The following is a 27700-nucleotide window of genomic DNA, read 5'->3' on the forward strand; positions in this document are numbered from 1 at the left end:
CACCTGGTGTTCAGCATCGACCCGAGGGGCTGCGAGGACGTGGACGACACGCTGTCGGTGCGGCGCCTGGCCGGCGGGAAGCTCCTGGAGCTGGGCGTCCACATCGCCGACGTCACGCATTTCGTCAGGGAGGAATCGCTCACCGACCTGGAGGCCCGGTCCAGGTAGGACTCCAGAACCGGCGGGCAGCAGCTAATCTAACAGCGATCATTCGTTCACCAGACAAACTCCTGAAGTTTCTGTTAAAGGTTCTGAAGTTTTTTATTTAAAGAAATTGATTTGAAAAATATTTCTCTTATTTTTTTAACTTATATAAATTATTATCATTTTGATCCTTAAAATACTAACATTTCCATGTCATTTTATTCATAATCTGACTAATGATGTTATTACTAAATATTAAATGATTGATAATTTGATCAGTCACTTTTTAACAGATATGTTTTTACTGTTACTCAGGTAATTTCTTGGTCGGCTACTTTTTAAATTATGTTTAAGTATTGCTGCTCTTACTTTAGTACAGTTTTTGGTTTCTCCTCTGGTTACCGTTTACATCCTTATTGATTATCTTGTATGGATAAATATGGTTAAAACATTCTGTTTTCTGGATGAGTTGTGTTCATGTTTCCCTCTTAGAGCCACCACCTACTACCTGGCGGACCGCCGCTACGACATGCTGCCTGCTGTCCTCAGCGCTGACCTTTGCCTCCCTGCTGGGCGGGGTCGACAGGTCGGTTCTCTCTGCTCCTCTGCTCACCGCCGTCTCCATCGGTCCCAACGCCGTCCTCTGGTTTCCAGGTACGCCCCATGAGCGTCGTGTGGGAGCTGGACGCTCAGAGCATGGCCGTCACCAAGGTGTGGTTCGGCCGGACCCTGATCCGCTCCTCCTACCAGCTGCCACTATGAGCTGGCCCAAGCGCTGCTGAACGGGGAGGAGGTCCAGGTTCCTGAGCTGGCCCGGCTCGACCCGGAGGAGAGGGACGCCAAGCTAAGCGAGCTCATCCAGGCGCTGGGGACGCTGACGCACAGCGCCAGACACCTGCGGGCTCAGAGGGACCGAGGAGGAGCGCTGGAGCTGGAGGGAGTGGAGGTACAGACGGACATTTCTGCTGGGTTTATCTCCTGAGATTTCTGATTAATTACATTTCTTATGTATATATATATATTTTTAAAAACTCAAAATACACATCTACATGAATCCAACTTGCAACAAACTGATAAAATTATTTGTGATCGCATTATTTTGTTTATTTACTATTGATAGTTTGAGATTCAAGTGTTGAATTGAGTTGTAATACCGAGTGACACCACCGGGTGGCGGTGCATCTGTTGCTCTGTTTTTCCAGCCCTCGCAGTTACAAGCAGTAAAGAGTCTTAACTTTGTCTAATTACAGGGTGGTAATGTCAATTGATCACATTGATCCCTATAAAGTTATTATTAAATAAAAATGTTTAAGTATTAATTCGTCCTATGTAAACTACGCTTTGAGAGTAAACTGTTCTGGCTTTGTTTGCTGCTAAGCTAACGCCGAAATGCTAACTGCTACCAGCGAATGAGACCTGATACCTGCTACAGAGGCATAATGCAAAAAATACCTACATATTTATAACTACTTATAGTACTTTATAAAATATCGTATTACAGTTCACTCAATACAAGTAATAGACTTTTTTATTTCACGGTTTAAATAAGTGAATACAAATTTAATGGCCCGGAAATGTTGGATTCATGTAATGGATATTTAAAGACATAACAGAAACAAAAACAATAAACAGAAAAATATATAAATCAGAAACTGACCTCCATGTTGAAGATCTCTGGTGTAGCATCAATCTCAAATGATTCTGGTTTAAACCCAGTAGAAGGTCAAACTTCATTGAGATCATTTTGAACGTTAATCAGTTTTTTTCTGTAGCAGAAGAAGAACGATCCGTTTCTGTCGTGGTGGATCACAAGTTGCTCGCTCCTCCTCCACAGGTCCGAGCCCAGCTGGACCAGGACAAGAACATCACGGCACTGGTTCCTCGCCAGCCCCTGGAGGTCCATGAGACCGTGGCAGAGTGCATGATCTACGCCAACCACTGGGTGGCGCGCAAGATCCAGGAGGCCTTCCCCTACCAGGCCCTGCTGAGGCGTCACCCGCAGCCACGCCAGGAGCTGTTCAGCCAGCTGGTGGACACGGCCCGGGCCAGGGGGTTCTCCATCGACACCAGGTGGGTTCTGGTCCGCTCCCCACCCGTCTGCCGGTTCACCACCTGGCCAGAGGTGGAGACCAGCAGCAAGGGAGGAGTTTGATGGAAAAGAACTAATTTTTAGAGGATGTCCGTAAAACCTGAATTCTGACTCTCCTGCAGGACCAACAAGGCCTTGGCCGACTCTCTGGACCGAGCCGTGGACCCCGAGGACCCGCTGGTGAACAGGCTCTTCAGAATGATGGCCACCCAGGCCATGTCTCAGGCCGTGTACTTCTCCACTGGTGCTCAGCCTGAGGACCAGTTCTACCACTACGGTAAACCAGTTCTACCGCTACGGTAAACCAGTTCTACCACTACGGTAAACCATTTCTACCGCTACGATAAACCAGTTCTATCGCTACGATAAACCAGTTCTACCGCTACGGTAAACCAGTTCTATCGCTACGTTAAACCAGTTCTATCGCTACAGTAAACCAGTTCTACCGCTACAGTAAACCAGTTCTATCGCTACGATAAACCAGTTCTATCGCTACGATAAACCAGTTCTACCGCTACGGTAAACCAGTTCTACCGCTACGGTAAACCAGTTATATCGCTACGGTAAACCAGTTCTACCGCTACAGTAAACCAGTTCTATCGCTACGATAAACCAGTTCTATCGCTACGATAAACCAGTTCTACCGCTACGGTAAACCAGTTATATCGCTACGGTAAACCAGTTATATCGCTACGATAAACCAGTTCTATCGCTACGATAAACCAGTTCTACCGCTACAGTAAACCAGTTCTACCGCTACGGTAAGCCAGTTCCATCGCTACGATAAACCAGTTCTACCGCTACAGTAAACCAGTTCTACCGCTACAGTAAACCAGTTCTACCGCTACGGTAAGCCAGTTCCATCGCTACAGTAAACCAGTTCTACCGCTACAGTAAACCAGTTCTACCGCTACAGTAAACCAGTTCTACCGCTACAGTAAACCAGTTCTACCGCTACAGTAAACCAGTTCTACCGCTACGATAAACCAGCTCGGCTCTTCCTGATTGGCTCATTTCTGCTCGTCAGGTCTGGCTCTGGACCGCTACACTCACTTCACCTCCCCGATCCGCCGCTACGCCGACATGGTGGTGCACCGCCTGCTGACCGCCGCGCTGCAGCTGGAGCGCGGCGGTCAGCAGGGGGCTGAGCCTGGCAAACCGCCGGCCGGCAACAAAGACATGGAGGAGCTGGCAGAGCACATCAACAGCAGGAACCGGGTGAGCGGCTTGTTGGGTCTGGGCGGTTCTGTGCTTCCTGAACGTTGTCTGAGTTGTTGTGACGTCGGCAGGCGGCCCAGCGAGCCCAGAACCTTTCCACCGGACTCTTCCAGTGCCTCTTCTTCAAGGAGCGCGACCCGGAGACGGACCCGCGCTGCGTGGCCGACGCCATCATCTACTCTATCAGGGACAACGGCGTGCTGGTCTTCATTCCAGAGTAAGGAACTCTTCCTCTATTGGTCTGCTGTTCCAGTGACAGAAGAACATTTCCTCAGCATGATTCTGCCACCGCCATGCTGGACACTTAGTTCAATGTTCTTAGGTTTTAAGCCTCAGGACCTTTTTTTCCTGGTAGCATCACTTCTGTCAAGTTGGGTCCCACCAAATGAAATGGACTAAATTTTACAGATTTCACTTCATTTTTCACATTATTCATTCATTTATGTCAGTTCCAAACTAAATATTTAACTTACTAGCTAAATATGTAGTAAGCAAGTTAAATATATAGTTTGAAGCTAATTATATAGATTGCTAGCTAAAAATGTACTTTCAAGCTAACTATTTAGCTAGCAACCTAATTATTCATTTGGCCAGCTACATTTAGTGTTAAGCTGAACATTTAGTTTAAGCTCAATGTATAGCTTGCAAGTTAGATATTTGGCGTTTAGCTTAAAAGCTAAACAGCTTGAAACTAAATTTAGCTGCCTCACAAGATATTTACTTTGGAGATAAATATTTAATTTGAGCCAAAATATTAAACTTGCTAGCTAAAAAATTTGTTTCAAGCTAGCTAAATACTTAGTGTCAAACTAAATGCTTAACTTGCTAACTTTGTATGCAGTTAGCAATCTAAATATATATTTTACTAAATAAATATTTACCTTGCTAAATAAAAATATTTAGTTGCAAGCCAAACATTTAGTTTGAAACTAAATATGTAACTTGCTTTCAAAATATTTATTCAATTATTTTGCTTCAAGCTAACTAGTTAGCATACCAAGTATTTAGCTTGCTAACTAAACACTTACTTTGAAACTGTGATATTTATGAATGAGTAATGCGGTGAAAACTTGACTTTAATAAAACTTGTTTTACTTACACCAGGTTCTAAATAAGTCAAATTATTGTGACTGTGACTTTAAACCGGTTTCCACAGAGGAGCTGTGACTCCAGGTGTGCTGCTGTTTTTACAGGTACGGAGTGAAAGGTCCGGTCTACATGAGGAACAAGGAGGGCCTGGTGGTGACGGCCGGCCCGGACGGTACCTGTGAGTGGCAGAGCGGCTCCGTTCGCCGCCACTCAGACCACATCACCACCACGTCTGGCTGTGGCAGCGCCACCTTCAGGTTGTTTGACCACATCACGGTGAGCCAACAGAAACACCTTCATCTGGGCACAGAGGCGCTACGCTGACCCGACAGCAGGGGGTCGTTCCAGGTTTTGACCCGTTGTTAAATTGCAACACTAAACAAAGTTAAAGCTCTGATGATCCTCGCACCAAAACCTTTTAATAAAAAACTAAAGTGTTTTTCAAAGTTGGCCTGTTTTCATTAAGCAACTTCAGTTTTGAAATGTCAGGTTGTACAAATATATGGTCAATGGAAACGCAGCTCCTGTTGATTATCTCCAGTAGCAGTCAGTCTTGCAGCGACTCTAAAGAGGCCTCTGACTTAACATGCTAACAGCTCAATATCTGACACCATTTGCTGCTAATCTGCCTCATTTGCTTCTGCTGCTCCTCTTTTTAAATCTGTCTGGTTGTTTGGTTAGAAAGCCGAGCAGAGATGTTAGAGTAGGGGATAAGATCAGTTGAACGCCATAATAAATGTAATACTCTGGCTGGGTTCTGTTTTTGGCTTTGAAGTTCATCCAGTTTGTCCGACAGTAGAGCCAGGAATTTATTGTATTTATCATGTTTTAATTAATTATTGTCACAATAAATTCCAATTAATGTTTAAGAAAACACAAAACTGTTCTTGCTGTCAGGATTGATAGTTTAATATTTCCTCCAGTTTGTTCAATAAATTTGAAACCACGGTTACCGTCTGCAGGTCAGAGGTGAAGCTCACGCTGATTAGTGCGTCTGCTGTCCTGAACAAACGTTTCACACATAGGAACCTTTTTCAAGAGCAGATTTGTGTTTGTAGGACTGTAATTGCTGTGACACAGTTACCTAAAAAAGATGCAATAGTTATCGTTTCCACAAAATATCACCAGAGATCTCCTGTTGCTCATTATAATGAGTACACTGGGACTTGGGGTCAAAGGTCAAGCCTATCTTCAGACTTACTGTGAGGAATAAAATGGGAACATTTTATATTCCAGACGGTCAGAACTCTCTCCGTCCCATCCCCAGGTCCGGATCTCCGTCCTCTCCACTAACTGCCACGCCGACACGCTGACCCTGCAGGTCATCAGCAACCAGCCGCACCTCGGCGCCGCGCCGCAGCGGCCCGGTTCGCCGCGCCGCAGCCAGCTGGTGCAGGAGGTGGTGCGGCTGGCCGGGGAGGCACAGGAGAAGGCGGCGCGCCGACCCGAACTCTCCAAGGAGGAGCGGGAGTTCCGGCAGAGCAGAACCCCCAACCTGTACTCCCTGCTGGAGGAGATCCGGGAGCTGGCGCTGATGGACCCAGACGCCGCCGCGCGGCCCGGCACCGTGACGGCGTAGAGGACGAGCCGCCACAGAGCGACTCGTGAGGTTCTGACCCAACGGTCCAGAACCGACAGAAACCAGCAGATGAAATGTGGGAAATGTTTTGGTAGAAATGTTCTGGTTCTGGAGGGAAAACGATTCACCATCAGAACATGAACTCTGACCCAGTTTCATTAAAATCAACTGTTTATTATTATTGGACATTTTTATATTAAAATAACGTGAACACAGAACCGGCCCGTTTTGGTTGTTTTCTAGTAAAACAGAACCTGTTACAGTCCACTCCTCTGCCATGGACCAGAACCAGACCAGAACACAAACATCCAGGTTTAAACTAAAATGGCAGAACTTTTTCAGGCTCCAGCTCAGGAACCAGGAAGGTTCTGTAGTTTGGTTCTGGTAGAAGGTTCTGTTGCAGAGATCCAGTTTTTGACACACCTCAGGGTTGGGAGCTTGGACTTTTTTTTTTCTCATCCTCAGCAGGAAGTTCTGCTGGAGGGTCGGGTTCAGAAACCTCAGGTGGAGGAGTCTTTGTGCTGCCGGACGGATCCGGGTCCAGATGTTCTCCTGGCTTCTGGTTCTGCTCAGTAGACCCGTTGAGATCTGCTGTGAGGTCACTTCCTGCGTCAGCCTGGGGCTCTGAAGGATTTGAGGAAACAGAAAAACTTCCTAAGTATTTTTCGGTGGATGGTTCTGAGCGCCCTATAGTGGTTCTGGGTGGAACCGTCTCACCTGTCTGCTGCTGCCGGGCTAGTCGCCTCTCCAACGCTCGCTGCCGGTTCTGCTCCATCCGCCGGCGCTGCTCCTCGGTCAGGGAGGGAGGAGCCGGAACCGGGGCCGGGGTGGAGTGGACCAGACCCGGAGGATCGGTAAAGGAGGCCTGGCTGATGACCAGATCGGGATCCTGGAATCCAGCCGGCGGCTCCTCCGCACCTGGAAACGAGAGAAATCACCTCAGATCCAGAATGATGCTAATTAGCTATGATGCTAATTAGCATCATTAGACATGTGAGGAATGAAACAGAGTTCAATCTTACAACGTTATTTTACTGATGCTGCTTTTGCTCAAACAAAACTTTAAAATACAGTTAAAAATGTTTGTGAACAACCATTGCTTCATCATTATGTTACAGATCATGAGCTCCTGGCGTGTTTTTGCAAAATGAAATCAGTTTCTGAATTTAAACATATTTTTGAGCAGCCATTGGTGTTTCCAACAATAAAATTTGGAATAACTTAGAATTATGGTCACATGTTATGTGTTTTAATGTATCTTATATAGATGACATTATTTTGCCTGGATATATTTTATTGCACACTCTCTAGTCTTAAATAATAATTAAGATTAAATAATTAAGATTATTTACTGAGTTTATCAGCAAAGTTTCGGCCCATGAACTACATGTAGTTAAAACTCCAACCACTAGAGGGCATCAGAGGACTTCAAATAGCAACCTTATCATGAGGCAGATGCATCAACCAACATTTGTAATATTTATACATCTCCAGTGAAGGAGGTAGAAGCTAATTAGCTTCACTAGCCCATCAGGGGTTAAAGGTCAAAATTATTTAAAATTGACTGATTTTCATATATAAAACCAGCATTATAAGAAAAGTTTGGACACTTTTTAAATCACATTAGTTACTGAAGGTCCAGTTCGACTCATTCAGCCTCTGCAGCAGCAAGAATCAGATTCAGGTCCAGTCCGTCTCACCTAGTTTGTCCATGAAGTCTTCGTCCGTGAGGGGCATGTCCAGTCGGATCCGTTTGAGGCAGGTCTGCGGCGGAGAGGAGGAACCCGTTAGAACCCGTCCTGCACAGAGGAACTCTCCCTTCCTTCTTCAGCCCACCTGAACCTCCTTCTTGCTGCCGAGCTTCTCCACCCTGTCGATGAAATCTTCAAACTGCAGTTTGGGGAAGAGCCGGTGGGCCCAGTTCTCCATCTTCTGCATGAGCAGCCGCAGGTCCTCCGCCTGGCCAAAGAGCCGGCCGGGTCCAGACGTCCAGCAGGAGCAAACAGGATTCAATTAAACGTGATCAGAAGAAGAAGAACAAAGACTTTTATAGATGAGACATTTTAGATCCAACAAAAACAGCTGGATATGGAGTATTTTAAAGGGGCAGTGTTATGTATTTTACAATGATTACATTTTATAGCATAATCAGGTAACTGTTACCTTCAACTGTTATAAAAATTTGACTTTGTTATTTAGTGCCTTGAAATCGGGTCTCTGTCTCTTTAAAAGCTCCTGCTCTTCCTGAAGCTCCGCCTCCAGGAAGTCGTCCCATCATGGCTCCTCTATTAACCCTTTAACATTTCACCAGCGCTGCTCTGAGCAGCAGCTGCTGTAACGAGCGCAGCAGTTCCACCAGCTGTTTGCTAATTGCTGCTGGCTAGTCTGAAGGAGCTAGGCCTCAAAGGCGGGGCTAAGTCCACCCAGGCGTTTTGCAACTGAATGGTTGCCTTGGATATTAAAGGATTTCTCAAACATGAAAGAATCAAAGCAACATGATGAAGGAAAAACTTTACAACATGATAAACAGATCAAAAAAGTCTGTTTTCCATGATACTGGCCCTTTAAGAAGTTTATTTTTTAGCTAAATGGTGAATAATCAATCCTTGTTTCTCACCTCGTGACCTTTGCCCTTAAAGACAGCGTTGGCGAACAAGGTCCGCAGAGCCGGCAATCCTCTGTCTGAAGTGAGCCTGAGAGGAAACGGCATCAGTCATGAGCGTCCGGATTAACCACCAGAGGAAAGCGACCTGTTATGATGGGAAACCTGTGGGAGTCCAGCTTCGGCTGCGGCCTCTTCACTCCTTTCCTCTTGGCAGCCGGAACGTCGGCCAGCTTGGACACCTCGCCTTCCTCAGCTGCAGCACAACGACAGGTGACCGTCACCAGATCGTCACGTTTATCTCCGCTGACATTTAAAAACGAACTCTCACCTTCTCCAAACGGGTCGCCCTGCGACTGAGCTGCTCCAGGGGACAGAGGGGGAGGAAGAGGAGGGAAAGCTTCATCCTCCAAGTTGGACAAGTCGCTCATCCCGTCGTCCTGTTGGTCATTCATGGCGGCTGAATCCTGAGAGAAAACAAGCCCCTGCCATCAGCTTTAAGATTTAAACTGCTAAACACTACAGTCGAATATTTACAGTTTTTAATGAGGTTTTTATGTTCAATCACAGTATCAGGAACCATCTGGAATAAATATAACAAACTGAGTCGATAATATATCTGATCTGTTGGATGGATGAGATGCTAGAAATACAGTGATGAGAAAGTGATGAAATACGAGGAAAACATGAATATGGAGTCACGATATTCAGTAACTAGTTTTCTGTACGTTGTGTAGCTCTAGTTTCTGTTTCATTTATATAATTTACATATTACATATACTTTTAATTCATGTCTTACATATTTAAATATTTCATTATTCATTTATGTTTGATCTTTTTGATTTTATTTTACTTATTTGTGCTTCATTTATTAATTTCAAATATTCTTTAATAGGCCTGTCACGATAGCAAATTTTGCTGAGCGATTAATTGTCTCAAAAATTATTGCGATAAACGATAATATTGTTTGAAGACCTTTTTACACTGATTTAATGGAAATGACGTAATAATGCATGCCATTTCTTGCCAAAGTTAGATACACTTTATTTTCAAAAGAACACTAAACACTGGAACTGATAAACAAAATAAACAAAACAACCAAAAACGAAAATAAAATGGATTCTCAGTCTCCATTAGCAAAAAACGCACTTGAAAAAAAAAACTAAACATAAAGTCAAAGTGGAAAGAAATACTGCATTCAACCAAAAGAGTGCAGATTATGAAGTCTGTATATTATGTTGCCCTTCATTAATAATTAGATTTAAATAGAGAAGATGGGCACATCGACTACCTGATGCAATAGTTCACACTACATGATTTTTTGCTCCTATTTTTCCCCATACAACAATCTTAAAACGTTGGTCTTTCTAAGATTGTGTGGTGTGTTACGGTAGATCATCGTTGCCGCTCCGATCCAAATCAGGGGTTTTCCCCGACTGGGATCTTAACGCAGCCTGTTGAATGTGACAGGCAGCCAATCAGAAAGCGCGGATTCTCCTCTGCACTTTCTGAGGGGAAATTACGGAGGGGAATCCCAAACAGCTGAAACGGCGCAACCCGAAGTCCAGCGGACATTGGAGATGATATGTGGAAACAACATTAATGTTTATTCAACATGCAAAGAATATAGAAATGACAAGAGGAGGAGTTGGAGCGAAATTGCTACCGCAGTTGATAAACCCGGTAACTTTTCAGCTGTTCTTCGTTAACGTGACATAAATAGGTTCTAATGATTTTCATGCAGTCAGGACTTTACGCTGACACTAGCCACACGCATTGCAGGTAGATTGTAGTAAAGTATTGATTAATGCCTGGTTTTAAAATTAGTTAACTGAACTTGTAGCCATTATTTTGTGCCCATTGTTGGACACCACACAGCACGATCGAACCGTTATACCTAGGATTTCTGTCGGCTAATGTGTGGGTCTGTCAGGTTTTGAAAATGGGCCGACAATCGGCCGACAGCTCTAAGATCGTGTCGTGTGCGCTGGGCTTTACACTAAGGAAATGAGGAAGGGAGGAGTCAGTGGAGAGCACCGGAGTTGAGCCTTCTTTTCATTCAGAAACAGAAAGAGAAAAAGGCCGGAAGAGACGATAATGCCGATAATTAAAATGACGTCGATAGTTTTAATTTATCGTACGATTAATCGATTTATCGTTTATCGCGACAGGCCTATTCTTTAATTATATAACCTCCACAAAACTAGTTTGTTACGTTACTGTACTATTTTATATTTTATGTAATTTAATAATTTTCTTATATTTCATTTATTTTATATTTCTTTTTTATATGCTTTATTTATTTATTATTTCTTCTTTGGAATCTTTAAATTTTTCTTTACCATATATTTCATAATTTTATTCAATATATTTTATTTATTTATCTTTATTATTTTATTTTGTAGTCCAATTTTAAGTGCTTTATTTATTTGAGTATTTTTTTTTTATTTATTGTGCTGTATTTGTTGCTGCCTCTTTGCCAGGACTCAAGTAACTCCTGGTTTCAACCAGAGTAAACGCACATCTGTTAAAAGTTTTTACACTGTAATTCCCTTCCTGCACTGTAGAGGGCGGTAATACACCGCTGGGGAGTCTCCAGAAGAAATAACAATGAAGGCGGTAAACACTAAAAAAACCAACAAAAACAAAAAGAGTAACATGTTAACCGGACACAGAACCGATATTTGGGTTAGTTCCGATAACTCGCCTCAATACAGAAGACATGAAGGTGTTAAAAGTCTTCTTTGTTTGGCCGCTGAACCGAACATGACAGTAATTCAGACACAAACTGCGAATAAATGAGCTGAAATAAAAACCAGCGGCGGCCAGAGAAGGCCTGAAACTAATAAAACGTTCGGTCTTGACCCGGAGAAGAGCCTTGAGAGGACTAAAACTGTGAAATGAAACTTTAATGTACCTTTTGATGAGCTGCAGCGCCAGAGAATCAGAGAACCCGCCACTGATGCGCCTTCTTCTTCTGCAGTTGACATGAGAAACCTGCAGCACTGCTGCCACCCACTGGATTCATCAGGTTTTACATGCCGGGACAGAAAATGAATCCCAGCAAAAATGAATGAGGTTACCAGGTTCTCCAACTAATTAAAAAATAATACTAGGCTTACGAAGAGTTCATCCTGTCACTGTTTATTATTCTTGGCTTATAGGCTGAATCTGTCCTGTATTTTTGTCCACATCAGGTTGGATTTAATTATTCTGGAACCTGCTGATAAATATTAGGTCATTTTTATCATGTCAATTTTAAAAAATGCAGGGCAATAATTTTTTCCATGAGTGAATCTGTTTCATATTTATTTTTCAGCAAGTAAAAAATAAGTGATTATTATACTTATTGAAGTGTAATAATCAGTAGGAGGGTTGGAACTCCCGCAGAGGACTGCATGAACCTGGTAAATGAGCTGTTTGATGAAAAATAAATAAAATATTACATTTATATACTACACAAACCCTCTAAATATTCCTCACATTTAATATGCACATTTAAACCACTTTATTGTTATATCAAATTTAGAAATACAACTGGCAATAAAAGCTTAAATATGATGAAACTCATAACAGTCAAAACAAAGTTCAGCCTGGTTGTTTGTTCCAGTCGGAAACGGTTTGAACAGTTCAGTCCAGTCTTAGTTCAACAGTAAACCAGGCTTACTAATCATTTATTGATTAATAATCATATTCTGCTTGTTCTGACTGTTTATTGATGACCCGACTGGAACAGAACGGCAGGGCGGTCAACAGGAAGACGCTCTGATTGGTTCCTGCAGAGTTCTGCTTCCATGGAAACAGACAAGGCGACCCGACCCGGGCGTTCCTCAGAGGCGTCGGCGCAGCAGAAACATGAAGAAGACGGCGCTGAGGAGGATGCAGAGCGTGCAGACGGTGGGAACAACGATCTCTGTGACCATCTCCATGTGGCCGATCAGTGGATCTGCAACCAGCAAGACAAAATACTCAAACGCTGAACTTCAGAAAACAGACACAAATATACAAAGTACAACACTAACATTTTAACTTGAGTAAAAGTGCTTGTTTTTAAAAATACCTAAAGTATTGAAAGTTAAAGTACTTGTTCTGTAATACATTCTGTATATATATTTTCTTGAATTCATCAATGTTGTTCTGCCATTTTCATGAACAATGCTTCTGTCATGTTCCGTGTTTTTCTGTGTGTTTATTTCGAGTTTTCTGTGTCTCCGTGTTGTCCTGTTCTCCCCTCGATTACTCCCAGGTGTTTCTCGTTCCCTGATTACCCCCTGTGTATTTAGTGTCACCTGTGTGTCTGTGTCTTGGTCGGGTCCTCGTCTAATGTGCTCTCAGTCCTTCGTGTTGTCCTTTCGTGTAACCGGTTGCTACCGGCGTCGAGCCCTGGCTTCCGCTCGGCCGTGCTGCCCGGAGTTTGTGGACTGTTTTGGATTTTGTTCATTAAATCATCATTTCTCACTGCATCCTGGGTCTGCTGCGTCTGTCTCACCACCGCATTTCATGACAGCTGCAGATAATGCATGTTTTATTGTGTTTACTCTCTCTGACACAGTTTACACTTAGACTTGTGATTTTGTGGATCTGGACACTTAAATGCCAATAAGAAAATAAGAAAAAGGATGATTGAACCTTTGAAAGTTTTTATTTAACACAAAGCAAAACCAATATGTCATTTTAACTGCAGTCTGCCTAAAAAGGGGACAGTAGACAAAGGAATAGCAGGTGCTGATCCTTTCCACTGACACTTCAACTCCATTTTGTCATCACAGATGAATAAATATTATATATTCAACCTTGTAATGGAGTCAATATTTCAGTTTTCTGAAACTAGAGTCCATTTTTAACTGGTTTACTCAAATAAATCATTCATTTCAAATCAATTAAAGCAAAAAAATGTAATGTGACGTAAATGTAAGGTATAATTTTTACATTATAGAAACGTAGTGGAGTAAAAGTCGAAAGTACCAGGGATTAAATCTACTTAAAGTGACCTACTCTGCTTCCCTGAACAGGCTAGGATGTATCTATGGGCTACAAAGCATGTTCATTACTCTTTTTGCACAAATTCATTCTCAGATAATGAGCTTTTAGTCTGATCAGTTTTACTGTCTCTGCCACTTTAAATCCACTAATCTTCTGTTGGCCACGCCCCCAACTCAACATTTACACTCCCAGTGAAAAAGGCTTCAAACAGATGCACAATTACTCAACTGTACATCTTTGAAAAGCAGAAGTGGAGCCTCCTGCACAACCAACCAGAATACATTAAGTGGTTTCTGGATTTTGAGTTAACAACTAAACACTTGTCTTTTCCAGCAGCCATTGTACAGCACATACAGAGAGAAAATCAGCTGACCAACATGTCGGCGCAATTCTTCGGTTGCTAGGTAACGGGCGGAATTCTGCTCGGGTTGCTAGGTAACGGGGCGGTGCCTGCTGATTTGTGACATTCTGGAGGTTTTGAAACGGCTCAAACACCAAGAAAGATGAACTTATTGACAAAAAATGCCTGTGTGTTTTTTAAGAGGTTGGGTTGTTTTTAGAAGCAGTAGAAACCCAAATGGAAATACAAACAGGTTCCCTTTAATTAAAGAGGACTTACTTTACTTAATTACATTTTCAAAGTACATAATTACATAAACAGTGTAATTAAGGACATTAAGGAAGAACTTGTACTTTGCTACTTTAATACATCCCACCAATCAGAACCTTCAGAACGTCCCCAAGCAGGAAGTGTTTGATTCCTGCATGCTCCTGATCTATCTGGGCCTTTCATGCCACTGACCTGCAGCCAGCAGCTGGTTGCTGGAGGAACACGTCTCCACAGCTTTCCTCTTCCAGCTCTCCACCTGCAGACACCAAGCAGAGAACCAGAGTCAGCAGCTGCTCCTGGAGCCGGCTGCGCTGCTGGGCCTCACCTCTCTCTGGCTGGGGAAGCCGTTGGAGCTGATGATGCGTTTGTAGAACTGAACCGAAGCTTTTGGGAAGCGAGGTTTGTTCTTGTTCCTGAAGTCCACGAAGTAGAGTCCGAAGCGCTCAGAGAAACCTTCGTCCCACTCGAAGCCGTCCAGCAGAGACCAGGCGGTGTAACCCTTCACGTTGACTCCGTCTCTAACGGCTGAGGGTCCAAACAGAGACAGACGTTGAGGCGGCCCAGCCAGCTTCCTGTTCCACACAGAGGAGAAACCATCACCTTTCAGCAGCTCGTTGATGTATTCCCTGAAGTACTGCATCCTCCAGTCATCACACAGGTCGGTGCATGGCATCTTCTCTGAGACGCCGTTCTCCGTCACGTAGATCATCGGGTTTCCATACTGGGTCTGTCAGTGAGATCACACAGAAAATTCAGGGTTAGATCTACCCATCCAGAACCACAGAACCTCCTGATGCGGTTCTTCTTTCCTCCAATTACAAACAAACAAACCGAAGCCTGACAGATGAATCATCCCGCAGATTCAAATGTTCCTTTAAGAAGATTTTTAAGGTTAAATCTTATTTTCTGTTCATAGAAATGTTTTTGGATTTAGATTTTTAAAAACATACAAAATCTACTTTATGATGGTGATAACTGAAGAAACAAGGTCTAAACAGTAATGACCAGTTCATATTTACAATATGCTGGTTAGAAGAAACATGATTTTGTTGCTTTACCTTCACAAAGTTCAACAACCTCCGGAACCCCCAGGGAACTGAGTAGAGCCACTCAGAACCAGGGTCGGGCCACTTTGGGTCCACCAGCTCCGCCAGGTCCCGATCTGCAAAGTAACTGTCTCCGAAGCTGGAAGGGTAGTTCTTCTGGGTGACGTAGCGGGTGGTGTAATGTCCGAGGCCCAGGAAGTCGACGGTTCCTCGGATGTAGCTCTTCTCCTGAGGCGAGAAGACGGGCAGCCGCGACGCGCCCAGGCCCTGCTGGCCGCTCTTCCTGCCTGGAAATCCAGAGGTCAGGGATTATTAGTTCTTCTCCAGGTTTTCTAGATGTCCAAGAGTTTAACTTTGGCACAGAAAAAACATGAAAATAATCTGATTCCTGCTACAGAGGCTGAATGAGTCGGACCTTCAGGGCCATCAGAATAATTTATGCTCAAAGTGTCCAAACCTTTGTTAAAATGCCAGTTTTTAATGTTAAAATCAGTTTATTTTAAATCATTTTCACCTTTAATCCATAGTGCATTACTGAATTAGCTTCATAAGCAACCATTGTTCAGAAATATATATTTTAACTCAATTTTACTGAAGCTGTTTGACCAAAAACGGCATCAGTAAAATAACAGAGTGAAAAGTTTGCTTCAGATCTGCTTTTATTGTATCAACCTTCCAGACCTCTCAGGTTCTGGTTCTGGTTCTGCTCTGCATCCCCAGAACCAGAACCAAACGAGGAGAAGCAGCTTTCAGCATCTATGCACCACAAATTTGGAACAAACTTCCAGAAAACTGTAAAACAGCTGAAACACTGACTTCTTTTAAATCTCAACTAAAAACCCACCTGTTTAGAATTGTATTTGAAATGTAATCAATTACAAATTTATTGATGTAACTTGACTTAATGATTGATTCTATATTGCATTGTGATTCTGTGTTTGTAATGATGTAAAGCACTTTGAAATGCCTTGCTGCTGAAATGTGCTATACAAATAAAATTTGATTTGATTTTTTTGATTTGATTCATTCCTTAAATGCCCAGCGGTGCTAATCAGCATCATAGCTGATTTACATTACTGCAGTGCAGTGCTTAAGTTTAGAATCTCTAATTTATGGGCCACAATAAGCAATAATCAATTAATTACACAATAAATTAAAACAAATTCAATCATATCCATTTAATTTATCGTTTTTCTCTTTCTACCAAAAACTGGACAATAAAAGTTTTCAGTCTGGTTCTTTGATCTCAACTAAACCTTTGTTTGAAGAAAGATTTTGTTTACAGAGACTTTATAATTCATTTTATTTGTCGTTTCTGGTGTTTAGTTTATTTATTTTGGATATTTAAAAAGTCTTCCTGTTCCAGTGTTATATGTTCATTAGAATTTAAAGTTTATTGATATTTGAGAATGTGCTATTGCTTTATTATGCCTTTACCATAATATTACTTGAATATGGTCTCAAAACAACATTATCGCAATAATTTATCATCCAGTAAAATGTGTTTTTGTGGCAGGCCTACTAATTTATTTAACATCTAATAAAAAGCAAAGACACGTTGTCTTTATACAACTGGAAGTAAATTCAGGCGTTATGGTATTAATGTCTGTTAATGTTTAGTCGGCCATGTTAGCTGAAAACTCGATCAGGTTGGTCATGCAGACATGATTGTATCTGCTGGAGGAAACGGAGCAGAGCGTGAAGGTACCGATGTATTCCTTCATGACCGCTGGGTAGTCTCCATGGAAGAGCGGCGTGGCGAACCAGCCCAGGTAGAAGTGGATGTAGCGTTCTGCTGCTTCCACGTCCCGTTGGTTGGACACGTCCACCGGTTCGCCCCAGTCAGCACTCAGGGAGATCCCGATCAGACCTGGGCCCAGCTGAAAACCAGTTAACTACTGACCAGAACCCCAGAGCCAAACCAGTGGGTCGGTTTACTCCGTCACCTTTCTGCTTGCTTCTCCACTTCATGTCGTAGGTGTGCCAGACTTTAGCGTGGGCCTGGAAACAGAGACGGGCGTCAACAGGAAGTACCTACAGTTACTACTTAAAAAAATTAAAAAAGATGTATTTATTATTCTGTTAATATTTTAACTAGTTTTTATACCTGGGACATTTCTAAATATGTTTGATTATGAAACATTTAAATCACATTATTTCTGCTGAACACGAAGCTCCACTTTCTGCAACTAATTTAATACCTAAAGGTTGAACAGCGAGTCTGAAATCCTCATGTGAGGAGACAACAGTTCAGCATAAAGAGATGTTCACAAGTCATTTTTCCAAGTCCAAGTCAAGTTTCAAGTCACTGAGAACAAAGTTCAAGTCAAGCCTTGAACTTGATTTGAACTCAAAGTCAAAGTTGACTCGACTGTGATGGCAAAGTTTAAGTCAAATTTCAAGTCACTGGAGGCCAAGTCAAACCTCACGTCTAAGGAAACAAGTCCAAGTTGAGTCTGAATCTTGTTTTAGCGAATTAAGCACGACTCAGTTTGGAGTCTAAACTCTAAACTGAAGTCAGGTAAACGATCAAACCCTGACAGAAAAGATCAGCAGATTCAGTTTGAAACTCGAAGCTTTTCTTTAGTCGCTGTCATGTTGGATCAGAACCAGGTCCTGATGTAACGGCTGAACCTCCAGGTTGAACCCACGGCGTTGCGTTCAGGGTCATAATGGCCGAGTCGGCTTCTGGAGCGATCTGGACCCAGACTGACCTTGATGATGTGGTGAGCCGCTTTGTAAGCGCCGCTGCCCCTCGTCCTCAGTCCGGGGGCGTGCTCCCCTGTTTCGTATCCTTCCACAGAAATGGACTGAAAGAAACAGACCTCCTCAGTGAGATCCCAGTCCAGATGTTCCCAGAGTCAGTGAACGCACCATCCACTCACCCAGGGGTTGTTGAAGGTGATCCAGTGCTTCACTCTGTTCCCAAAACGTTCAAAACACAAGTTGGCGAATTCGTTGAAGTAGCCGACCATGCTGGCGTTCTGCCAGCCGCCATATTTCTCCTGCAGCACCTGCGGGAACGCCGACATCCTGGTTATGGCTCCGCCCACGCCGACGCGTCGGACAGGCGGGAAGAACTCACCTGAGGTAGATCCCAGTGGTACAGAGTGACCACAGGTGTGATCTTACTGTTCAGGAGCAAATCGATCAGGTCGCTGTAATACCTGATTCCTTTCTCGTTAACATGCTCACCTGCAGGAAGTTACATCATCATCAGCCATTTATGCATTAATATTATACAGGAATACAGGGATTTTCATTCACTGACCAAACAAAGCAATTTCCTGTCAGAAAACAAACGGATCCAAAAACAAGAAAAACGTGAAAGTATTTAAAATAAAACCAACATGTGTCTGGAATATTCTCCAATCTGGAGACAAAGTGATGACAGGTGAAGGTGTCCTGTCTGAGTTCAGTTTGATTCTCCACTTCATGGAAACTGTTAAAACTGTTCAGAGTGACAAACACACCTTCCCACAGCAGGACATGGTGGCGGCAGCATCATGCTCTGGGACAGAGTAGCTGTATGGAACAAAACCCTGGAGGCTGCAGAAGAGCTGAGCCAGGGGCGAAGGTTCGCCTTCCAACAGGACAACCAGCCTGAGCAGGTGTTATGGGATGGTTCAGATCAATGCGGATTCAGGGGTTAAAATGGCCTAGTCAAAGTACAGACCTAAATCAAACTGAGAAGCCGGTAGCAAAATACATCAAAGACCTGCAGATCTACCTGCAGCCAGAGATGGATCTACAAAATATTAGAGCTAATTATAAATGCACGCCACACTTTTCAGATTGCTTTGGGCTGTATTCACACCAGGAATACCAGAAAAGTATGCTTCATTGTTTTCTTTTGGTGCATTTTTTTTTGCAAGTGGACTATAACTTGTAAACAAAGCCATGACAATCTTTGCTCCCATTGGACAGAAAGGATGTGGGGGCGGGACAAAGGACAGACCAGGAAGTAAATAAATATGGAAATCCTCCTGCTGCATTTGAGTTTTCATCACCTTCAACTGCCGCCAATAATTCTGCTGATTGGAGAAGTTTTGGTTTCTCTCAGTTAGGAAAATATCTTAAATGTCTTAGAAATTGTTTTATTTTCATGTAAAATGGCCAAACTGGGTTTTTACTTCTCAACCCGCTGGGTAAAATCCTCGGCCAGGAAACTGAGAAGCGATAATGATTCAGCTTCATCTCCTTCATCAGGTTAATATCATCCTAAAAGACAAAAAACAGACAAAAAACATGATTTCACATTGATTTTCTGATCCAAAACAAAACAAGAATGTTTTCAAGCTGCTGTTAAATGTTTTGTTTCTATTATAGATGACATAATGAGAAAATTAGCTGCACTTTGTATTTATTGTAAATAAATTTCTGCTTCATCTGGCCTTCCTCTGAGCATGACTCTGTGTCATTCTTGGATCTGCAGGGTTTTGTGTTGAACAGAGTAATGTTTTCATTCAAAATGACATAAAGAACTGAACACTTACCTGAACATAAACATCTTTAAAGGCATAATTTAAAGACTGCATAATTCAGAAATAATAATAAGAAACATTTGGAGAATCGTGTAACCACCTTGAACTTGTAGTAGCCTTCACATGAAGAGTCTCCTGTATCATTTGAGGAGATTTTTCCTTTTTTATGAGCAAAAACATCCCAGATGCTCATTCCTTTCCCGTCTGTATTCCACGCTCCTTCGGTCTGATAGGCTGAGCTGCCGACTCCCCAGGAGAAACCTGCAGGTTTATCAAAATGATCAAAAATAATAATAATAGGTTTAAAGCTCCAAATAAATCAGGTTAAACTTCAGCTGCTAAAGAAAACCAAATAAATGTTCTGGTCCGGGTTCACAACCCCAAATAGCTGACTCCATACTTCCTGTTTTGGTTCCTGGAACTGGATTAAATATAAATTAAGCCAGACACACACAGAGGATCCTAAGTCTGATTTAGTCCAAAGTTTTAATCCAAAAAGACCAAATGTTTGAGAAAAGATTGGAACATTTCTCCCAGAACATCCTGAAACCACTCAGCTGATGTAAATGGAGATCAGGGTAAAATTATTACCAACATAATTTTTCTTACCATGGAAAATATTCAACAGAAATCAAAGTATTTGTCTTTTTATAACTAGGCTTTTATAATCAGTAGAAACACGTTTATCAAGAGATTTGTACTGGAAAACCAACTTTGCTGCAGCCAAATCAGCTTTTATTTCAGTCCATAAACCCGACTAAACACAGCGAGCGTTTTAAAGAAAGTAACCCAAATCCTGTTCTTATCCTGAGAACAAATTTGTTCAATCGAATCCAAAATAATTTGAAAACCAGATGCCTTTTTTCATATAGCAAGTGTGCAAAATCATATTTAAATTTTAACAAAATCTGTTTTGTACAAAAAATCTAATTTTTTTTTTGTACAATTTTGTACAAAAAAAAAAAAAAAACTATTTTATTCACTTTATTTCTATTTATTTTTTTTGGTCAGCGAGAACTTCTGATTTTGGCCAATCTGACCAAAAGTTTGGACACCCGTGATCTAATAAAAGACAAAATGAAAGAGATTTGGCCTGTTGCAGTAACAGATTAAGCGACACGCCGCAGGGTGGAGCGGGACCGACACGGACACACAGCTTACCTGCTGCTGAAAACAAGGTGTGTGGAGGTGTCTGTTGGGGGAGAGGACGCTGTGGAGAACACTGTACCAAATTGGTTCGTGTACGGAGGCTCTACTCGGGCGCTACTGTGGAGTTGTCGACGGTGAGAGGAGCGAGGCTAACAAGGCTAATTGGAAAGCTAACTGGAAGCGGGCAGAGGCTGGTCTGGCGATTTGACTAAGGAATTGGATGAAGATGGCATTGAAGGTAATACAGAAAGACATCGAAGAACTAAAGGACGCTATGAATATGATGTCTGGTGAATTGGCGTCACTGACAAAGCAACAGTCAACTATAACAGACTTGCTAACTGAGATCAAGCAGCTAAAGATACAAACTGCCGAACAAGCAAAGAAAATTGACTTTTTGGAAAACAGAGTTGCAGACCTAGAACAATACTCTCGAATAAACGATGTCTTGATAACAGGACTGGATATAAGATCAAGCTATTCTCAAGCTGTGAGAGGGAGCAGGTCTGATACTAACTCTGAACATGAAGCTACTACCGAGGAGCAGGTTATTGCATTCCTGCAAAGTAAAGACATTGACATTGAAAAGGAGAATATTGAAGCTTGTCATACTCTATCAGTTAAAGGTCAAAGAGGGAAGAAAGTACCATTACCAATAATTATTCGGTTCACAAATAGAAAACATAAGATTGAGCTGCTTAAACAAGGAAAAAATTTGAAAGGTACAAGTGTCTACATAAATGAACATCTCACAAAAAAGAATGCAGAAATTGCAAAAAAAGCCAGAATACTGAAGAAACAAAATAAAATTCAGGTAACATGGACGATGAATTGTAAAGTTTATATTAAAACAAAGGATGCTCCTGAAAATGCTCGAGGTATATGGATTAGATCCTTAGAGCAACTGGACAAGTAAATAGTGGATAAATAGAGGATGTTCAACAAACAGTGAGGTGGCTTTATGTTAACATTATGGGTTTATTAAGTATTTTTTTGTTTTTTTATTTTTTTCCTTTTTTTAAATTGGATTCTTTTATATTAAAATACAATAAACAAAAATAATGAATGATTATGAATTTTCAGATTCTAAATTGTATAATGTAAACTTGATAACTGCAGATCCCTTTCCAGATATTGAGTGTGAATACTATGATGAGGAGAAATTTAACAACAGTAAAATGATAAAAGCAGGTTTCTCTGTAATTCACCTAAATAGTAGAAGTATGAACTCTAATTTCTCAAAAATAACAGATTACTTAAAACGGTTAAATGGACAATTCAGCATAATAGCAGTTTCAGAGACTTGGTTGAATGAGGAAAACAAAAACAATTTTCAAATAGATGGATATGAATTACATTATGTGAATAGAAGTAGTAAAAGAGGTGGGGGTGTTGCTTTGTTTGCTGATAGTGAAATAAGATGTAAAATAAAGGATACTATGTCAACAACTGTTGAAGGTGTAATGGAGATGATTACTATAGAAGTGTTAAGTGAGAAATCGAGAAATATAGTGGTGAGTTGTGTGTATCGAACACCAGGATCTAACTTAGAATTATTTACTGAAAAATTAATAGAGCTTATTGAAATGAGTAAAAATAAAACATTATTTCTGTGTGGAGATTTTAATATAGATTTAGGAACCCAAATTGATTTAAATAGGATGTTTGTTGATACAATGTGTAGTTTGGGTTTCTTTCCATTGATATCAAAACCAACAAGAATTACGACACACTCTGCCACAATAATTGATAATATTTTTACTAATATTACGGATGGAGAGGTGCTGAGTGGACTCTTCAAAATCGATATAAGTGATCATTTACCAGTTTTTGCGATTTACAAAAATCACCAGAAAATTATTACTGTACCTGTGCCAACGAAAAAAGTGTTTAATATGTCAAAAAAAAATTTGGATAAATTGAAAAAATGATTTGTGTCAACAAAATTGGAATAATGTATATGTGGATGATGTACACAGAGCATATGATGAGTTTATGAATATTTTGGGAGTTCTGTATAAAAGACATTGTATGACAACTAATTTTGTTAAGAAAGATGCTGTTGACAAGCCATGGATGACAAAAGGGTTGAGAAATGCTTGTAAAAAAAAGAATAATTTGTATTCATCCTTTTTGATGTTAAAAACGAAAGAAGCAGAGGATAGATATAAGAAATATAAAAATAAACTGACATGGATTATAAGAAAACATAAAAAAGAATATTATACCGACCTATTAACAAAAAGTAACGGTGATACAAAAGCAATATGGACAGTTATACATAGTGTTTCTACAAAGCATACAATAAAATCTGGTATTGCAACACACTTTTTAAAAGAAAATACTGAAATTTATGATCGGAATGAAATAGCAAACGAATTCAATCATTACTACGTAAATGTTGGTCCAAGACTTGCTGCTCAGATACCAAAAGATGATAGCGATGTTACCCAAAAAATTGGGAGTTGTCCAAACAGCATCTTTCTTGGAGAAACGGATGAGAAAGAAATACTGAGTATTGTAAACAAAATGGCGGATAAAAAATCAAAGGATTGGGTAAATATGGATATGAAATTTGTAAAGGAAATTATGTCTTATGTAATTAAACCATTCACCTATATCTGTAATTTGTCATTCTCATCAGGAAAATTTCCAGACGCCATGAAAATAGCAAAGGTAATTCCCATTTACAAAAATGGTAAGAAATGTATGTTTAGTAATTACAGACCGATATCGTTGTTGCCACAGTTCTCAAAAATTTTGGAGAAACTATTTGTAAATAGATTAGATACATTTATAGATAAAAATAATATATTAAGTAGTAGTCAATATGGATTTAGAGCCAAAAATTCGACATCAATTGCCCTTATGGAACTGATAGAACATATAACAAATGCTATTGATCAAAAACAATATAGTGCTAGCATTTATGTCGATCTAAAGAAAGCATTCGACACGATTGACCATAGCATTTTACTCAAAAAACTTATTAAATACGGGATTAGAGGGCCGGCATTACAGTGGATTTCGAGCTACCTGGAGAATAGAAAACAGTTTGTACAAGTACATGATACTAGATCCGAATTTTGTGAAATTACATGTGGAGTTCCACAGGGCTCAGTACTTGGACCAAAGTTGTTCATTTTATATGTAAATGATTTGGTAAATGTATCAGGGTTTTTCAAATGTATTCTATTTGCGGATGATACCACTTTTTTTTGTCAGGGTAATGATATAAAAGGGATGTTAAAAGAAATGAAAAGAGAATTTATGCAAATACATAAATGGTTCAAACTAAATAAATTATCTTTAAATTTGGACAAAACAAATTATATGTTATTTACAAGGAGACAAAGAATTGTAAATACTCCATTTAAAGTTGATGGTGTAGAGATTTGTAGAGTTAGTGAGGTGAAATTCTTGGGTGTGATAATTGATGAGAAATTATCATGGAAATCCCATTTGAATTATTTAAGAACAAAATTAGCAAAATCAATTGCAGTGCTTTATAAAGTACGGGATTTTCTGAATGATCATGCACTATTTATGTTGTATAATGCACTAATTGTTCCACACTTGGTTTATTGTGTTGAGGTATGGGGAAAGGCATGTTATACTAGTATAAAATCTGTTTTTGTTTTGCAAAAAAGGGCAATAAGAGTTATTGCTCGAAAACATGGTAAATATCCAACAAATACATTATTTTGTAATTTGAGGTTTTTGAAATTCAATGATTTAGTTGATTATAATATTTTGTTGGTTATGTATAAGGCACATCTAAAAACATTACCCTTAAATATCCAAAAAAATTTTGAAAAGAGAGAGAGTGGTTATAACCTTAAGGGGACACAGATTTTTAAGAAACCTAAATTCAGAACTTGTTTGAAAGAACGATGTACTTCGATACAAGGAGTCAAACTGTGGAACGACCTGCAAAACGATGTTAAAAATGCTAAATCATTACACATGTTTAAAAGAATGTTAAAGATTGTTTTTTTGAAGAAGTATGAAATAGTATAAAGTCAAAGTATAGTATTGTTCAGTTGAGATTGATGATTGACCTTGTTTTTTTGGTCTTCCTTTGTTTTCTTTTTTTTGTCACATAAGACAAATCAAAAAAAATTTTTAGTTTTTTTTTTTTTTCTTGTTTGTTTGTTTTTTGATCCATAGTTGAGAAAAAGGGGCAGATATTATAAGATTATTTTCTTCTTTCTGCTACCTTTCATTTCATTTTTTTAAATTATTTTATTTTATTTTTTTTTTCCTTGTATTAAAAATTTTTTTATTTGTATTGAATGAAATGAATAAAGATAAAGATAAACAGATGCTGCTGCATGATAAACCATCCCAGAAGTTATTGTGATAAACAATAATTTTGTTGTTTTGAGACCATTTTCAAATAAAATAGTGATAATAACAAAATAACACATTCTCAAAGATCAATAAACTTGAAATTATAATAAACATTTAACACTGGAACTGGAAGACATTTTAATTGTGTTTTGTATTAATACAAAAAATTAATGCAAAAAAACCAAACCAGAATCAACAAATAAAATGAATTATGAAGTCTCTGCTAGTTGAGACCAAAGAACCAGACTGAACACTTTTATTGTCCAGTTCTGATGGAAAGTAAAAAAAATCAATAAATCATGCAAATGGAAATTATTGAGGTGTTTTAATTTATTATGTGATTAATTGATTCATTGCGGCAGGTCTAACAAATATGACTTTTTTCATCTGAATTTTCTGCAATTGTTGGTTTTGAAATTTTCCAAACAGAAATCTAACTCATGTTTCTCCATCCTACCAGTTGGGAAGGTCCCGTAGTAGAAAGAGGTTTTCTCATTTTTGGTCCAGTCAAAGTCTCCACCAGCTGAAACACACAGCGCCAGCGCCAGAAGACGCACTCCTGTCCGCAGCATCGTCCCGCTCGCTTCCTTCACACCTGCAGGGCAGGAAACATGCAGCCGGATTTAATCACTGCCGCAACCAAACTGCCAGAAAGGCCAGAAGAAGCGGACCTCTGCCCTGATGTGTGTCGCCATGGCGACAGCAGATTTATCTGAGCTAGCTGTGGACAAACCGGGACAGGAAGTGGGACGGCTTGTCCAAGAGAGACATTTCACGCTGATGGTCTCTCCTCAGCTCTAGAATCTAACTGAAGGAGTGTGTGTTGGGTTTGAGGCGCCGCCTGACTCTGAACACACACACACACACACACACACACACACACACACACACACACGTCTGACCTGCTGTGTTTGTCTCGTCCGTCTCCGGGACGCAGGAAGAGTCCTGAAGCTTCTGGTTCCCTGCCAGCGCAACAAAAACACAACAGAGTGAGACATCCAGGACCTTTTCCACTATTCATCACACACACACACACACACACACCCACACACACACACACACACACACACACACACACACACACACACACACTCTCTCTGAATGGTGCAGCATTGGGAGCCAGCAGAGTGTGACAGTAAATCTGCTGGACAAACACATCTGATGGAGAATGGAGGGATTTTAACACTGTAAGCAAACTGAATGTCTGTGTTCATTCAACATGGCTTCATGCTCTGCAGGCCTGAGGAAAAAGAAAGTACACCCCTTCCACTTCCTACTGACAGCATCTGATCCTTACCTCACAATAAAGTTATCTAAATCATACCTGAACAAAAATCTCTCCCTGCAGGGCTTCGTGTCTGTTTTTGTGACTTTTGCAATCAAAAAATGTTTGAAATTAATTTTAAGTTGCTGTTTTACTCACTTACAGCAGGCGCTAGCTGCGCTACACTGTTAACATGCCTTCCTTTTCTTCTCTTAATAGTACAGTCAGTCAGTTATCATAGACTCTAGCGGCTTATCTACCTAAAAGAAATACTGCCACCTGCAGGTGAGAGTTAGCATCACTTAACAGTTTTGACATTTTTTTTCAGAAAATTACAATAAACTCACAGTTATGCATTAGCGCAAAAATATCAATGTTTGTTATGTTATGAGGACACAACCCATCGAAATACTTCACTGTGTGTAATAATAATCATAACATACAAGTTTTGTTGTTTTAATTAAAATACTGAAAGATATTAATTCTTTACAGAAGTATTTTAATAAATAAGGACGCCATTAGAGGTAAATATGAAGGTTAGTCCATATATGGTCAACAGGATACTGCAGGCACAAATCTATGCCAGCAGGGGGTGCAGGTGGGACATTTATTGAAATGTCACACCTGGAGGAAATATTTTCTTCCTGTGTACCAAAAATTATTAATTTTGATCTTTTATTTTTGAAGGTATTATATTAATAAAATGACAGCTGATGAACATTAACTTTAATTGATTAGATGTGACTCAGTCAGATACAGGAACAGTTTTGGGGGCCAAAAGGCTGACCTGGGCTCGGTGCAGTCAGGATGCCCTGCGGCATTCTCCAGGCTTCCTGTGAATAATCCAGGCTCCAGGAGCAGCGGGCCCCGCCGCCATCACGGCCCTTCTCTCTGCTTTGTTTCAGAGAAAATGCTGAAATGTTCAAACCCAAAGTGTTGGCGCTGCACTCCGCGCTCGTTGTGTTTCTGTTTCATTCATCCTGTGACTCGGGGGCATCAGGAGTGTGTGTTTAGCATATGAATGGCCCCGCGGGCCCCGGCGGCCGCATCAGGAGCAACCTGAGCCTTCTGGTAGCTCTGCGCTGCATCA

General features: G+C 40.7%; 3 protein-coding genes across 3 annotated transcripts in view; 1 reads left to right on the top strand and 2 right to left on the bottom strand.

Annotated features, from left to right (window-relative positions):
* Positions 1-6337, top strand: part of LOC116731644 (DIS3-like exonuclease 1) — a gene marked incomplete at its 5' end in the record, with an annotated part of 6739 nt that extends 402 nt beyond the window's left edge. Inside the window, 11 exon segments of the mRNA XM_032581460.1 lie at positions 1-164; positions 637-706; positions 708-734; positions 799-897; positions 899-1090; positions 1979-2214; positions 2356-2510; positions 3261-3451; positions 3523-3668; positions 4645-4816; positions 5808-6337. Coding sequence (XP_032437351.1) covers positions 1-164; positions 637-706; positions 708-734; positions 799-897; positions 899-1090; positions 1979-2214; positions 2356-2510; positions 3261-3451; positions 3523-3668; positions 4645-4816; positions 5808-6119 — 1764 coding nt within the window.
* LOC116730940 (TIMELESS-interacting protein-like) lies at positions 6273-11720 on the bottom strand. Its single transcript, XM_032580511.1, has 8 exons — positions 11639-11720; positions 9053-9188; positions 8887-8977; positions 8737-8812; positions 7956-8078; positions 7820-7883; positions 6837-7037; positions 6273-6743 (listed from the first exon to the last, which is right to left on the bottom strand). The coding sequence occupies exons 2-8, from the start codon at positions 9174-9176 to the stop codon at positions 6544-6546; spliced, it is 879 nt and encodes a 292-aa protein (XP_032436402.1). The 5' UTR covers positions 9177-9188; positions 11639-11720; the 3' UTR covers positions 6273-6543.
* Positions 11721-11779: 59 nt separating this feature from the next.
* Positions 11780-27689, bottom strand: LOC116730881 (lactase-like protein). The gene is made up of 15 exons (XM_032580428.1): positions 27398-27689; positions 26249-26308; positions 25804-25941; positions 19945-20105; positions 19494-19581; positions 18446-18555; positions 18246-18374; positions 18075-18170; positions 17307-17361; positions 17069-17230; positions 15373-15647; positions 14915-15041; positions 14640-14839; positions 14507-14570; positions 11780-12667 (listed from the first exon to the last, which is right to left on the bottom strand). Exons 1-15 carry the CDS (start codon positions 27429-27431, stop codon positions 12552-12554), a joined length of 1815 nt encoding a protein of 604 aa, XP_032436319.1. The 5' UTR covers positions 27432-27689; the 3' UTR covers positions 11780-12551.
* Positions 27690-27700: the final 11 nt, after the last annotated feature.

This window comes from Xiphophorus hellerii, chromosome 13 (assembly GCF_003331165.1).
Source record: "Xiphophorus hellerii strain 12219 chromosome 13, Xiphophorus_hellerii-4.1, whole genome shotgun sequence".
NCBI lineage: Eukaryota > Metazoa > Chordata > Actinopteri > Cyprinodontiformes > Poeciliidae > Xiphophorus > Xiphophorus hellerii.

Coding starts and splice junctions, on each gene's coding strand:
- LOC116730940 (XM_032580511.1), bottom strand. CDS start 9,176: ATGAATGACCAACAGGACGACGGGATGAGCGACTTGTCCAACTTGGAG. Junction 8,978..9,052: donor GGGCGACCCGTTTGGAGAAG/GTGAGAGTTCGT, acceptor GTTGTGCTGCAG/CTGAGGAAGGCGAGGTGTCC. Junction 7,038..7,819: donor AGACTTCATGGACAAACTAG/GTGAGACGGACT, acceptor TCTCGTTTCCAG/GTGCGGAGGAGCCGCCGGCT.
- LOC116730881 (XM_032580428.1), bottom strand. CDS start 27,431: ATGCCGCAGGGCATCCTGACTGCACCGAGCCCAG. Junction 15,648..17,068: donor GGTCATGAAGGAATACATCG/GTACCTTCACGC, acceptor CTGGATTTCCAG/GCAGGAAGAGCGGCCAGCAG. Junction 14,571..14,639: donor GCTTCCCCAGCCAGAGAGAG/GTGAGGCCCAGC, acceptor TGGTGTCTGCAG/GTGGAGAGCTGGAAGAGGAA.